General features: G+C 32.2%; 1 protein-coding gene across 15 annotated transcripts in view; it reads left to right on the top strand.

The window, feature by feature from the left end:
• The window catches only part of RAPGEF2 (Rap guanine nucleotide exchange factor 2), a 214,743-nt gene that overhangs the window by 97,927 nt on the left and 100,973 nt on the right, over positions 1-15,843 (top strand). For 9 of the 15 annotated variants that reach the window (XM_019733144.3, XM_019733143.3, XM_019733140.3 and 6 more), the window contains 3 exons: positions 9,737-9,812; positions 11,658-11,825; positions 14,560-14,577. In XM_019733144.3, coding sequence (XP_019588703.3) covers positions 9,737-9,812; positions 11,658-11,825; positions 14,560-14,577 — 262 coding nt within the window. Of the gene's footprint in view, positions 1-585; positions 759-1,932; positions 1,959-9,736; positions 9,813-11,657; positions 11,826-14,559; positions 14,578-15,843 lie in introns of those variants that run through there. The other 6 variants (XM_019733145.3, XM_019733141.3, XM_019733146.3 and 3 more) reach the window with 5 other exon arrangements.

Here is a 15,843-nt window from a genome sequence, read left to right as displayed (position 1 = left end):
GATCCGTTCAGCTGAGCTGTTCTCTGGCAGTTTGGTCACAAGGACATAGACACTAACTACCTCAGTGTAGTCCTCATCACACCACTGTCCTTTGCTGGTGTAGATTGTGGCAAGAGGGAAAAACTGCTTGCTCTGTTCACCCCAGTACTGCTGAGGTAAGATCCACCTTTTTTCTCTTGAAGGGAAAACAAGAGCAGACACAGCCTCTTTCAACTTTTCACATGTTGTTTCGATTTAAATTTATGCTAGTCTTTTCCATGATAATCCCTCAAGCCAGGTATACAATTCAGCATTCCTTTGGTGTATAATACAGCTTGGGTCAATTTTAATAACAAAATTGCATTGCTGAGCACATGTAAGCATTTGACCTTGAGGACTCACAGGAGAGCAGACATTGCAGATTTTCCTACTTGCCCTTGACTTACAAGAGAGTAGATAATGAATTAATAGAAATTGATAAAGAGCGTCTGTCAGGCAGCCGGTGAGGTCATGAGGCTGGTATGCGGAAACAGTGCCCATACAACATGCGTAACACAGAACTGCAGCCAGGAGGGGTGGGTGGGTCATCCAAGCAGGAAATTAGCCGTCAGAAGGAATGTTGGCTCTGCACGAGCTGAAGCCGCATGGACTCCCTGAGAGAAAGCACACAGGGAAATGGGGAGTGCAGACTGCTGCAGAGAAAAGAGCTCCTATAGGAAGAAGGTGGCAGCTCTATTGCTGTTACTGGTGCTTCAAAGATACTATTGAAGACAGTGCAGGTTAGATTTTTTTTTTAAGGAATTAAAACGTTAATAGCATAAATCTCAAATATTTAGTACTTCTCCTGTAGTTAAATAGACAACAGGCTACTGAAAAAGGAACAGAGCAGAAGACACAGCCATGAGGCCCTCGCTTGAATTTTTTTTTCTTGTGCTCTGTTTTTATAAGCAAAGGTTAAATGTTGAGATTCACTGTGTAGAGCAACAAACTTCTATTAATTTGTGCATGGTAATGATTGTTAAAATATTTCTAAATGAGCCTTGAAAGAAATTTAGAGATGCTTCATTGTATGTTTGGTTTTCCCAAGTAGTTACTTCTGAAATACGAGCCTGTTAAAGGTCATGCTTTATATAAACAGTTTGTAATTTGCACACATGTGCAATTTATATGTGTGCTTGATGTGTGTATGTTTTTGTTTTAAATAGCTGTTACTTTTTGGGTTATTGTTACACTTATGAGTGAGGACAGATATTTAAAAAGATGAAGTGCATTTTTATGGTAAGTCTTTCCTCTCACACTTCTATTAAAACTTGTGATTCCTGTATATTCTACTGATTTGGGGGAATGGAATTGATGGCATCAGCAGTTTCTTGTTAGATTCTTTTTTGTTAAAGTGATTTATTTGCTGTCCTGCTATCGAAAGACGATATCATGTGAATATGTTTTTTTGTAAGTTCTAAATAAATACATTGATTTTGGTTTAGGAGCGTCATTCCAGTCATTTAATTAGATTTTAAAGGAGGAAAGTAAAATTTAATAACTGCTTATCATTTTCTAGAAATGAAGGTATAAAAAAATTGATATCTTGGAGTATAACATTTTTAATCATTTTGTCAAATTAGATATACCTACCAGTATCATCTCAGTTTGACTGCATGTATTTCCTCACACGGTATAGCCCAACATGAATAAGTTTACATTCCATTACGGAGGCACTGCATTCCACAGGGCATTTCTGACGTACCACAAGAATGTGGAGGCCCATACAAAGGGCGAGCTTAGGGACCCTGAGAGAAGAGGTTTCTGTGCTCAGCGACTGCCTTTCGTGGAAATTCACACTAGCAGAAAGTGCTCTCTTGAGTCAACTTGGGTGGGGACGATGTGGCCACAGACACTTAGTACAGGAAGGCCTTACCAGAGTAAGAGCCTGCCACACCCTCTCCGGTATAGCGTTACCGATGGGTATTTATGAAAACTAGGTAAGATTTGATATTCTCAAGCATTTGTGCTTTCTTCTTGTGAGTCTTGAACTTGAAACAAAGTGTATCAGGCTATTAATTTTTATCTCTATTTTACATTATGTACAAGAGTAGTTAACTTTTAGTACTTTTGGTCTGTACATTGTTGGTACTATAAAGTTATTCGATTTTGTATCTGTAAACACTTTGAACTTAGTTTATTTCAATTTTAGGAACAATTTGTAATTCTTAATTTGTTCTGTACAAAAAGTTTAGCAAAAATTTAATTTAATGGGAATGAAAATCTGGATTGTTAAGCTGTTTTTGAAGCAACCATAACTAAATGAATTGTACTAAGGGAATATGAGCATTGAAGAATAATCTGCTTGTTATGCTCCAAGTGGTCTTTCATAATCATTTGTTCTGTTTAAATTTTTTTTTTAATATCTCAGAAAACCAATAGACTGACTTAAAGTGAACTTGCATCATTTAGTTGTCATCTTTGATTGTTAAATGTAACATCATAAGGACATTCTGAAATACATTGAGGCTGAATGGTTGAAACTCAGGCTATATAGTGTATTTCTACAGAACAATTTAGAAGGATTTAAAATGGACCATAATAATTAAATTTTCATACTATGTAGAACCAGAAGGCTATCAGCATTCTTAAAGCAAATACTTTCTTCGTGTCTCCCTATGTCTTTCTCTGTGACACTATAGCCACTACTGATGAAAGGCTGCTATCTAGTATAGAAAGGGCTAACAGGTTTTTAAATATTCAGGCCAAGTCTCATTCATAACTCTTACCTACATCTTTCTTGTTTTTGAAAGGCAATTATTCATGTATTTATATCTTAACACACACACATATGAGTATAGGAATATACACATAGAAAGACTGAAACTACTAGAGACTGTGATTAATTTTTTTTTAATTTAAATGAAAGTTAAAAATAAGCTATATCACTTTAAAAATTAAGGAGTTTAAACTTGAAAAACATCTTTGTTTATCTTAGTATGTGGTATTATGAGTGCCATTTCAAAGAAGCAGATGTTCTACTAGTTGAAGTTCTGGCAGCAGCTGCCTGAAGAGACTAGGTTTTTATGGATTTGACATTCAAATCTTTGACTGTTCCAGGATAACCCTCAGGCTCTTCTTGATGGTCATTTGTAATTTTGCTGAATTTGAATTGACTTCGGAATTACAAAAGCTGATTTGTATTTTTTCACTCAACCAGCTTGTGAGTGAGCCTAGCCAACCTAGGGAACAAGTTCTGTTCCCTGCTTGTCATTGACTTGGTGCTTTTTCTGGGTAAATGTGATGCACTGTAGCAGCATAACTGAGGAGGCCCAGGAATGATTTCTCATAGATGTCAAGCTTACCAAAAACTAGAGTTCATGTTATTGAATGTGGAAAGGGCTACAGAAAAAAGCAAGAGAAGGGTAAGGTCAGTGGAGTACAACAGGATCCTGCAGTACAGAGTCGGATTTGTCATTCCCGGCATCTCGTTTAACCGACCTTTAGGTAACAGCTTAATTTCTCCAGTTGTGAAATGAGAATTGAACTGGAAAGACACTTCTCATGGGGAGAGTGGGATGGCACGGGTTACCCATCTTATAGTCACTTGGAGGCCTTTTTGTAAATCCAGATGTTTGGGGACTTTTGATGTCGCACGTCGGATATGGCACACTTTCAGATGTGAAAATAAAGGGGGGAAAATGCCAAGATATCCATTATTATATAATTTTTAAAGTTTCTTTTCTCAACTCAGAAATTCTATAGATTCATTTTGGTTTATGCAATTGTAGGAGAAAAATATGACATTTTTATTAAACTCATGCTGTTCACTTTTCTGCTAGTTGTCACAGCTTCTTGTGTACTCATCTTCCACAGAACACAAACTACTTAGGAATAGTGGCTATATTTAGTGAGTTTCTTGTAAGCTCTGTAATGGTTACACAGTTTATATTGATTATAATATGTGTCCAATGATTATTTGGAAGAGGAAGAGGAAGCAGAATTCTCTCCCACATATATGTGGAGATGCAGTGGTGGAGGTGGCCCCTAGTTTATGGCCAGGGATAAAATAAAAATGGGATTAATGCTGGGTGAAAGAAAACTGTAGGTATAATTGACTGTCTTCAGCACTCTAAAATATTTCAGTAATATTTGTTTCCTTTTTCTCATCTCGTCCTAGTTTTCCTTTCACCCACAACTTCTACCACTTCATTGTTAAATTAATGTAGAAAAGAGATTGGTTTCAGGTTTATCAATAGTACAGTTCAGCCATCAAACTTAGCTCTTCCTTTGTCCCTAAGATTTGTTGTTGTTTGGTCAAAGCAGAGTTCCTGATTTTTCCTATTCAGGTCCTGAAATTTTGTTAAGAAACTCAAAGCTATTAAAGCAAACAAATCCTCTTGATAAATTTCTTTTATAAGACTTTTTTAAAATGTGGATATATACATATATATGTAAATTTGTGTACACACATATATGATGTGTGTGTGTATCATACATATAAAACAAAATACGGCATTTTAACTATTTTAAGTGTATGATTCAATGCATTAATTACAATCACACTGTTCTACAACCATCACAACTACCCGTTTTCAGAACTTGTGTTCCATAACTCCAAACAGAAACTATGTAATCATTAGGCATTCTCCCAATCTCTGGTAATCTCTAATCTGCCATCTTTATGAATTCACATATTGGAGATTTTTATACAATATTTGTCCTTTTGTGACTGGCGTATTGCACTTAGCATGATGCTTCCAAGGCTTATCCATGTTGTAGAACTTATATCCATGGGTCAGAATTTTAGTCCTGTGTATGGCTGAATAATATTCCATTGTAGGTATACATCACACTTTGTTCATACATTCATCTGTTAATGGACCCTTGCATTATTTCCACCTTTTTACTATTTTAAATAATACTGCAGTGAAATTGGTGTACAAATACTTGTTTGATTTTCTCTTTTTAGTATTTTGAGTATTTATCTGGCAGTGGAATTGTTGGGTCATAGGGTCATATGGTAATTCTGTTTAACTTTTAGAGAAAGTGCCAAACTTTTTTCCACAGTTACTGCACCATTTTATGGTCCCACCAGCAAAGTACAAGGGTTCCAAGTTCTCTATATTCTCTTCAACACTTGTTATTATTTTTTAAATTACAGCCACCCTAGTATCTCATTCACATCTAGTATCAGGTATGATTTGCTGTTCCCTAATGAGTAAGGATGTTGAACAGCTTTTCATGTTTTTATTGGCTAGTTATATATCGTCTGTGGAGAAAGATCTAAGTCGTTTGCACATTTTTTAACTGGGTTATTTGTCTTTTTGTTGTTGAGTTCTAGGAATTCTTATATATCCTGGACATTAAAGCCTGATGAGATACATGATTTGCAAATATTCTCTCACGTTCCGTAGATTGTCTTTTCGGTTTCTTGATAATGTTCTTTGATGCACAGAAGTTTTTAATTTTGATAAAGTACAATTTATCTACTTTTCCTTATGCTGCTTGTGCTTTGAATCCATTTCCAAATCCAAGGTTATAAGGATTTATCTCCCCACCCACCCTTTTTTTGTAATGGTTTTATGGTTTGGGCCCTTTTGTTTTGATCAGTGATCCATTTTGAGTTGATTTTTGTATATGGTGAGAGGTAGGAGTCCAACTTCATTCTTTTTCATGTGTAATTACAGTTGTCCCACTCATTTATTGAAGAAACTTTTCTTTCCCCGTTGAATGAACTTGACACCCTATCAAAATTCAACTGGCCATAGTGCGACGGGCCAGCCGTCACGAGTCGGTGGGTTCCCGAATGGGGGAGTGGGAATGAATAAAAGACACTCTCACATATGATGGCGATCGCGGAACTTCAGTGATCCTGAAGACACTAAGTTTATTTTACTGCACCCATATAAGCAGTTTGAGCACGTGCAAGTATGTATTAACATAACAAATGTAAATTCTTTAGCTTTCACATAGAGGATACAAAATTCACCGAAACTCACAAGTAATTATCTTATCAATTGCCCTGATAGGCATCAGCCTTCTGTGTCTGGGAACGGGCTGCTCCCACCAAATTCCTCAGCAGCTTACAAGCTCAAGCTCCCCTCAGGTGCAGGAAGAGATAATTGCCTCAGGGGGAGGAAACAGGTAGCATAAACTGAGACATTCTGCAAAGCTCAGAGTTTCCTGTAACCATGGCTCCCCACACCATAGATATATGGGTTTATTTGTAGATTTTCAATTTCATTTTAGTATGTCTATCCTTGTACTAGTACCACACTGTTTTGATTACTGCAGCTTTGTAGTAAGCTTCCAAATCAAGAAGTATGAGTCCTTTGACTTTGTTCTTTTTCAAAATTGTTTGGCTAATTAGCACTTCTTGCAATTCCATGTTAATTTAAAGATCAGTTTTTCTATTCTGCAAAAAAAGCTGTTGGGATTTTAATAGGCATTACATTGAATCATTACTCATGAAAGAATAATTTTACTTTATATCATGATAGAGTCATTAGGGGTCCTTTAGACTATTTTATTTGAAATTTTTGTGTACTTTCATTGTTTGTCTTTTAGCAAATAAAAAGAATAATAATTTATTTTATTTATTCTGTTAAGTAAAAATTGAAAAGAACCCAGAAGTTTCACTCCTAGGTTTTCATCCAAAAGAAATTAAAAATATACATATAATTTTTATTCCTTCCTAGTATGTCCATCATTTTGAAGTATGTCTTTGTTTATTATTTGTTGTTTATTATGTTTGCGGTTTACTGTACTAATGCCTTTAAAGACTTCTAGTTTTTATTTCTTTTAACTAAAACATGGAACCCTTATTTTTAACATACTTTAATATATTAAATGCTGTGTGCATTTCATCACTTTTTATATAGAATATTGGATCACATTATATAGAATATAGTACATTGGATCTATCATACAACTTTATTAAATGTCTTTACCTTTTTATTAGTGGCTTTATTTTGTGCTTTACTATCTAAAAGTCTATGTGTCATTTGAAAACCTAAAGATTTCTCTCCATTTCTTTCTACTAAATCATCTAGAATCTTTAAAGCAATTGATCTTAAGATCATCTGTTGGGGAAATCTTACCTTCTATACGTCTCCATCAGGTTGCTTTTTTTTTTCAATATCTATACTTATTTTCCAGAATTGAATATTTTAGAGTTTATTTGTATAGAACCTGGTCAAAGATTTTGAAAACTTATTAACTAGTGATATTTACTTACTTTTGCTTACATATTTATTGTTTCAAAGAAAAAGATAGTACAAGCAAAAGTATTTGGTGAACTTAATTTCTCGCTGACATTTTTCATCACTCTCCCTATCCTTCCTACCTTACAGTTTCTGGTTTGTAAGCTAAGAGTCAGTCATCTCTGCGAAGACCAAGAGGCCTTGTCATCATTGATCAGGCCTAGTGTGTGCATTCATAACCTGTGCTTTGGCTCTTTTGAGGCCACTCTTTCCTCTGGGTTCTTGGCTGTATTTGAAAATTAGATTTTTGAATAAATAATTTATTCTGTCTTGCTACAACGTGTTCTGTGTGCATTGCCTTCTCTGCTCAGCATATTCAAGAAATTAATCTGATGGAGGTTCTACTATTTATCTTATTGTTCGCATCTTTGTAATGGTCAGTAGAACTTGAGTCTTTAGTGGCTTCAAAAGAGTTTTGTGAGATTCTAGTGCAGCTCACTTTCTAGAAGACTTTCATGGAGATATTTTTTATAGCACATTTTAGGGGGTGGAAACTTTTCATTCCTAAAGTAATAGTGTTAATATAAATAAAAATGTGAATATCTACTGAGCCACAAAGTCCTGTTGAACTAGTGGCTAATTGTTCAGAGGATTTACAGCCTTAATTCTGAAGTAGTGAGTTGTTGGTGCAAGAATTAGGCATAAAATAAATAAATGGAATTTATTTGTGTGTACATTACCCCTTTTGTTCCTAAAATTTGTAAAGCAACTCAATTTTAGCATGTTGTTTTTTATTAAGTGTTGTGTGAACATTTTATGCATTATAAACACATAATTACTTTACTATATAAAATTTTAAACAAAGAAACACCATTTGATCATTGTTTATAAAGCTTGTCCACTTCTATAATTTAATAAAATAAAACTTAGAGTCACAGTCATGATTTTCTTTAGATTTTAATGTTAGTTTATTACTAATAAACCTTAAGCATACACTATATATTTGTATCTAGTCAAATAGCAGGATTAAATGGACAGTGATGGTATGAAACCTACCACATATTTTACTAACGTATTGAGATTATTTCTTAATTTCTAGTGTATCATTGAATTATAAGCTTTATTAAAAATTAAATTGAATTTGGTAATTTCAGACACCAGAAACAAATTTTTGTGTGTACTGAAGATTTTATGTAATTTTAGTGGTATTTAGTTGTAAACCAAAAAATGAATATTGAACAGTTCAGATCATTTTAATTGCATGTACAGTAGCATGACAAAGCAAATAGGTTTATTATATATTTCTTCGCATTTTTTAACTTTTAAATGCACTGTAATGTGTATGTTTGTGTGAGTATGTATGTATTAATGTATATATGAATATTTTTAAAATAATTTTTCACATGAGCTAAGTATGGGTCTGTTTTTGGTTTTCATAGAAACTGAACTTTGGAGCAGGAAAGGACTTAAGTGATGGCCTAGTCTAATCTGATAATTTTACAAATGAGTAAAATTTAGATTATAAGAATGGTCAAGTTGGTTTGCTAGAGATCACACTGATAGTGAAATGTTGACTTTCCTGTTCTCTTTGTCTTACATGACTTTCACAATAGTTTGACACATTGTGCATTACCATCTATAAAGAGGATTATAAATGCAACAAGAATTTTCATAGACATTCACTCAAAATGTCTAATTAACTTGGAAAAAAATGCTTGATAACAGTTCTTTGAAAGAATTTTTTCTCATATTTTTCACAGAGATAGGTTATTAAAAATGGTTACTAAAAATTGACTGGAGGGAAGGGAAGACTTTTGGAGTAGTGAATGGGCAGGGACAGACGAACATTACTAGAGCAAGTCAGGATTATTTAGCTTGGCCAGGATTTTCTCTTCGTGGTTCTAGTTGGCATATAGCTCTATGTCAGAGGGAATAAATCTGCTCTAGTGTTAAGATGGGAGTTCTCACAGACAGGGCAAAGTTGCTATATCTGGGTTCTCTAGTGCAAAGTTTTCAAGAGGAAGAGACTTTTAGTATGTATATCCACTTAAATCATTTTATAGCTAAAGACAAAGTCTTAAGTTAAATACCCATTTCTTAAACGTTTTAGCATAAGTTGATTTGAAAATTTAGAAAAATATACTTTGTAGGTGAAAGAAATGTTTAACCTAAGTGGCTTAAGTTATAGAAGAGAACCATATACACTTTATACTTTCTTTTGATATGTTTGTAGTTTGCCATTAATTCAGTTCCCATCCTTATTAGAATACTCTAAATCTTTAGCTAACTGGGAATGATTTAAAACAACCTAATGCAAAACATATTCATATTGATTCTCCTTTGCTTACATTATTCATTTGAAAACACTGTGTTGGGATTTTTTAGAAAAACATGTCTGAAATTTAACAATTTGAATAATTCCTTGTTGTTCCGTGTGAATAATGATTAAAGATAGTTTCTCTTTCTCCAGTGTGTACTTCTTGTAATTGTTTTTCATTTTTATTTATCTTAAGTGTTGGCTTAAATTCACAATTTCTGTTTCTTAAATCTTTTTTTTTTTTTTTCTTTTCTAGTTTTGGCAAGCGTTCTGCAGGAAGTTTTAGGCGTGGCTGTGAATGCATTGTTTTAGAGCCTTCGGAAATGATTGTGGTAAGAATACCCCTCTGAAGACATTTTTTCCCCTAAAGAAAGTTATGAAATAAAAACACTTTCACAAATTATTTATAAAGTGTATTATATAACTTTGGACATATTTATTTTACAACTTTTTATTAGAATTTGAATTCACAATCATATTGTAATTATTTACAGGATTCAATTAAATGTAAAAGAAAGTTTAAAAGGAACAAGTACCTAAATGTTTGATGCTTGAATTTCCTAAATCAGTCTGTGATAATACCATTTAACTGAAATTTGAGGAAAATCTTTGAATTGCAGGATATTTGCTCTCCAAATATCAATTGGAATGAATGAGATATTTAAAATGAGTTACCGTGATACGTATTCAGGCAACAATTAGCATAAGTAAATCACTTCAATTCTTTTAACTAATGAAAAAAAATTGGGAAACTAGTTTGCTGGTTAAATACTCTGTTGAGATTTTTATCTGTTTTTAATTGAATTGTGTGATTTAAAAACTGTATTGTGATAAGACATATACATAAAGCATAATGTCAGAATAGATAAGAGTACCATTTTTTTAATGCATTAAAAAAGACCTTCACATTCTTTCTTATTATAAAAAAGTGATTTTAAGATAGGATAATATGTACCCTTTTTTAAAATTCAGCAACAAAAATAAGATGAGATGTAAGGAATTCCCAGTGTAGACATTCAGTTCATATTGATATTCATATTGTTCCCCATCCAGCATCCTATCTGGGAAGGAAAACCTTGTAAAATAAATGATGGCTTAATATAGATGATAATGGAAGCTTTTACTACACATTTAATAGTATTTGGTTGACTACAAGTCTATTTTTAGAGAAGATGTAGGATTTTCCCCCTATGATGTAGGAAAGAAATTCCATCAGAAAGGAACATCCCTGTCAAAACTAGTGAAAACTTTTGGTGAAATTTCATAAAATTTACTCTTAAGTGAGAAAGTGGCATGGTGGTGAGTAAAGATTTAGGACTGGAAAAATGTAAGCAGATACATAAGACTTTGTTGCAATAGGTCTTGAAATGATTTTAGATATTTCCTTGAGATTTTGGCCTCCTTTAGTGCTAGTCTTGGGTTTCTTTTAGAAGCTTTTTGATCTTCAGCATTCCTTGAGAATGTTATACTTGCCAGTGTTGTACAAACTACCAGGTTTGCCAGTGTGAGAATAGTTGTAATATCTAATGCCTCTATTGTGAGCAATCGCATTTTTATTATATAAATATGATGAGGATTAACCTAATGTAACTTTCATTCTCTGTTAGTCCATTCATCAGAGTTTCTAAAATGCTTAAAATGAGGAATTTTTTTTTTTAAACAATACTATTTATAAAAAAAGAAACAATCCACAGAATGAAAGTAGGAAGAGAAACCCTTAGGTAATTTACCAAAGCCATTCTGCTAGCTGTCTTGTTTAACTATTTTGGGGCTTGGGGATTTTCACAGATTTAGTCATATACATTGGAGTTTTTGTGCTTTAGTAACAATGGGACAGTTGCTTTTATAATGTGTAGTAATGTATCCTGTGAGTTCTTTCACTATTAAATGAGTACAAAGACTACTGAAAATATCCTTCCCATTGAAACTGCAAGAAATACAAGAGTTACTCATATTGTCCTAAGTGGAACTGAAAATGCTTCTTCATAAAAGAAAAGTTACTCAAAACCAGTTAGTTCCAGAGAATTTCAAAAACAGTTAGAGACTGTTGAGTTTGTCTACAAACGTCTTTGCAAAATGAATGAATATGGACTATCAGTAAGTTTTATTCTGCAGCTAATCTTAATTATGTAATGTTGTGTTTGAAGAAATGAAATTTTTTTGGGGTTTTATTTCAGGTGGACTATATGGATGAAAATGAAGAATATTTTCAGCGTCAAGCCTCTCATCGACAGTCTCGAAGGAGATTCAGAAAAATCAACCAGAAGGGTGAAAGACAAACAATTATTGACACTGTGGATCCTTATCCTGTGGGCAAACCACCTTTGCCTAGAGGCTACCATACGGTGAGTTACAAAAGAATATTTTTATATATCTTCAGTTTTTTGTTGGGAGTTTTGTGAAAAGATTTAAATTTTCTATTTTTGATGAATAATTCCTTTCTATGATATACTTACCCGAAGTGCAGATTTTACTGGAAACACATAATATGGATAGTTTTAAAGAACTGAAATAAAATGTCAAAATACATTGTTTAGCCTGTATAGTTGTAACTGGGATACTTTAAGTTCTTACCTTAATCTAAAATTTCAGCCTACCCCCACCCCAATGATTGGTATCATACCTGTTTTTTAACTCAAAAAGAAGATATATATATATATATTATTTTTATAGTTTTTTCATACCATTCTGATAATGTAGTATGAGAAATTTTTTTGTTTTTAATCTGATGAAGTGAGATAAGTATAATTTGAAATGATGCTTTTTTTAAAGTTCCAGTGTAATGATCTGAAGTATTTCTAATATGTTCAAAGGTCCTCTTAATGCTATAGCCTGCTTAATTGTCATTTGAATTTATGAATTATCATTCATAAATATTTGATAAGTAAACTATTTTTTGTTTGAGGAAACCAAGGCACAGATGAGTAGTGCTTTGTACAAGACCCCAATGTAAGCAGCTTTAGAGCCTTATTTTTCTTATTTTTTTCTTTCTGCTTAGTTGCACTGTGCATATTTCCTGTGATGGCCAATCCAAAGAGTTGCAAATATACTTGAGGATATCTGTTTTCAAAAAGGAAGTCGCTTGAATTCTTACACATGTCATAATAAGGCGAAAGATGTTTTATCTATACATATGATACCATTAAATGAGTAGTCATTATATATGAAATTGATTTTAAAACAAAAATAAGAAAAAATAAAAATAGATAATTAATTGACAACTACTTTCCATTTCTCATTTGTTTCTCTTACCTGTTTTTCTCTTTCTTCTTACACATAAGTATAAATGTAAAAGGCACGGGAAAATATATATAGACTTAAAATTATGTACTCAGATTTTAGTAACTTTAAGTGATGTATTTTATACCCACACTTCATATGTTCTATGTGTGAGAGCTTTTTGTATTTGAATATTTAAGCAGTTTTGACCACCAGCTACCCGCCTACCCCTCTCACTCTACCCATGCACTATTTTAATTTAACATGAATTTCATAGTTGAAGCCTTTCATTGAGCTCACTTGGAAAGGATTGCTTTTTGCTCATCATAAAGGCAGCTTTGTTGGTCTGTTGGAGAGGCTTGGTATTTAAAAAAAAAAAATCTATGAAAGGTTTTTTGTTACCATTGTCTATAAAAGAAGGTAGTATTTTTAGTGTTGATGTAGCATCATGGAAGAAGGAAATATAGATTTAAAATAGTTGTACATCTTAATAATACAATATATTATAATATTTTAGCCCAATACTAAATTGTTAATATTCTTTCTGCTTTAGAATTATTTTTCCAAATCAGATTCCATACTAAGATAGTTAGCGGGAGTGTCAATTACTTAAAATTTAGTGTTAAAGTTGACTGGTTTAATTTTATATAGTCATATTTGTCACACTTAATTTTGGGGGGGAGGTCATTTTTAACTGTTTATCTCTCCCATCCCTATGTTTGCCAATCCTTTATGGAATATGTCACTCACCATCCCTATATCACTCCCTTTTCATCTAATTTTTAAAAAATGTGTATCGTGTTTCTCTGAAAATAAGACCTAGCCAGACCATCAACTCTAATGTGCCTTTTGGAGCAAAAATTAATGTAAGACCTGGTCTTATTTTAATATAATATAAGACTGGGTCTTTAATAGAATATGTAATATACTGTAATATAATATATAATATAATATAATATAATACTGGTATAATATAATATAATATAATATAATATAATATAATATAATATAATAAACACAACACCAGGTCTTACATAATATAATATAATATAATATAATATAATATAATATAATATAATACCAGGTCTTATATTAATTTTTGCTCCAAATGATGCCATTAGAGCTGATGGGCTGAGTAGGTCTTATTTTGGGGGAAACACGGTAGTTTTTTTGTTTTTTGTTTTTTAATTACAAGCTTACTGTTTTTAAAAGTGGTTTTAAAAAAATGCTTTACCTGGTCAACAGGTACTTTTGTTTGGGAAAATTCAGTACTAGGATGAAAAATTTAATTTGACTGTTAGTGGATCATGTGCTAGTTTACTAATTTGTGAAATGTTGGTATTAATTTTACTAAATGAGTTCAGATTGGCAACAACATGGTTTTAATTGAAAATATTGGATTCTGTTTTTTTGTGCAAATTATGTTTTAATTACATTTACATAATACTGTTTTACTTAAATATATGATTTTAACTTTGGTAAACAATTTTGTATATATGATACCACAGAATAAAACTAATTAAATAAAAATTATTATTTTTCATTAGCTCTAAATCATACTTACTTATTCTTAACAGAAATATTTCACTTTCATTTGAAAGAACCCTACTGGCGTGGGGCTGAGGGTAAAACGTTTATTTAAAAGATGCATGATTGATTATATTTCACAGGTGATTTTTAAATGATTGCAAGTGCATGGCTAGAGACAAAGAGAACATTATACATATAGCCAATCCTATATGGTCATTCTTAACCTAATTTTAACATTATCTTCATTTTGGCAGATGTACTATAGCATGTCTGATAATGTTCATCTTTTCCTTTCCTCCTTTATGGCACTCATTTCATTTTGGCTCAAAGGAATGCACTAAATCTCAGGTATTGTAATTTGTGTGTGGTCTCCTAATACTAACCTAAGTTTATTTGTGAATTTGCATTGTAACTAATGAGTTTACAATATTGATGTGTTTTGCTTGTTCTTGTTCTTTTGTATTCTCTCAGTGGCTTAGGTGTGGCACAGGTGGCTTTATTTGCGCAGATGTAGGGATGAATTGCCCACCTTTGAAGAAAGAATAAAAGTGCTACCTACTTATTTTTAAGAATGAGGGGAGCACTGTTCTTCACTAATCTGCTTTACAGACAAAGAAATGAAGAGAGAAAGACAGACAGATAGACCTAACGGAAGTTTAATTGCTTTTTGTGTGAAAATTTACGGGAAATCCATTAGAAATTTAGATTTTAAATGCTATAGGTTAAAACTTTAAATTTCAGAAATCCCAATGTGAGAGCATTTTGGGAGACCACTGGTAAAATTATAGTCAAATAGAATAAAGGCTTAGTCAAAAAGGAAACAAGAATTTTAAATCGCTTTTTCTTATTTGCGCTTTATTTTTAACCAGATTTCATACTTTTCATTCTATATTTTAATCGAGACCTATAATAATATCTTTCCTCATTTCTTTCATACCAATATGTGACTAATTTATGATTTTCAGTGATACTCATTTGAAATTGTGGTTCAAATTTTGGGTTATCAGGGATTTTGGAGTCACAGAATTAAAAATGATTTAACTCTGGAAAGTAATTGGTTGACTAATTAGTAAAATTTTGTAGTTGTGTTTTTTTTATTGCACATGAATAATTTAATTCACATTAGAAGTCTATAATCAATATAATATTTTTGGCTATTGTAATAGCCCTTGCCTGAAAGCATGAAATATTTGTATAATTTTTCAAATTAAAATGAGGCAGTTACTTTATCATAAGAGAGAATACATATTAAAATGCCACAGGTAGCATGAGGGCTATATTGTATTTTAGAAGCACTGCTAATTTTTAAATGATGCTGTAAATCTAAAAATTTTTATACAATTAAATTTGATAAAATTGTATCAAAACATTTGTATTTGCACCGTTTTGAGCTTTTACCTGCTAAAGATATACTTTAAAAATATGTAACTTAATATTTTAAAAGCTGCATCAGTGTGTAATTAATCCTCTTCTTTTTTAATGTGAAAAATTAGCAGTCTATCTAATTACCATTTAGAACTAGGAATTACACTTAAAATGGGCAAGGAGTTATGATGTATACCTTACGTACGCTTTTAAAAATTAGGTGGTTACAATAGTTTAAAACAAATTATA

Source organism: Rhinolophus sinicus, chromosome 15 (genome assembly GCF_057876585.1).
Source record: "Rhinolophus sinicus isolate RSI-liver-muscle chromosome 15, RSI-T2T, whole genome shotgun sequence".
Lineage (NCBI taxonomy): Eukaryota > Metazoa > Chordata > Mammalia > Chiroptera > Rhinolophidae > Rhinolophus > Rhinolophus sinicus.
The sequence above is the reverse complement of the archived record's forward strand: the minus strand, read 5'-3'. Positions and strand labels throughout refer to the sequence as shown.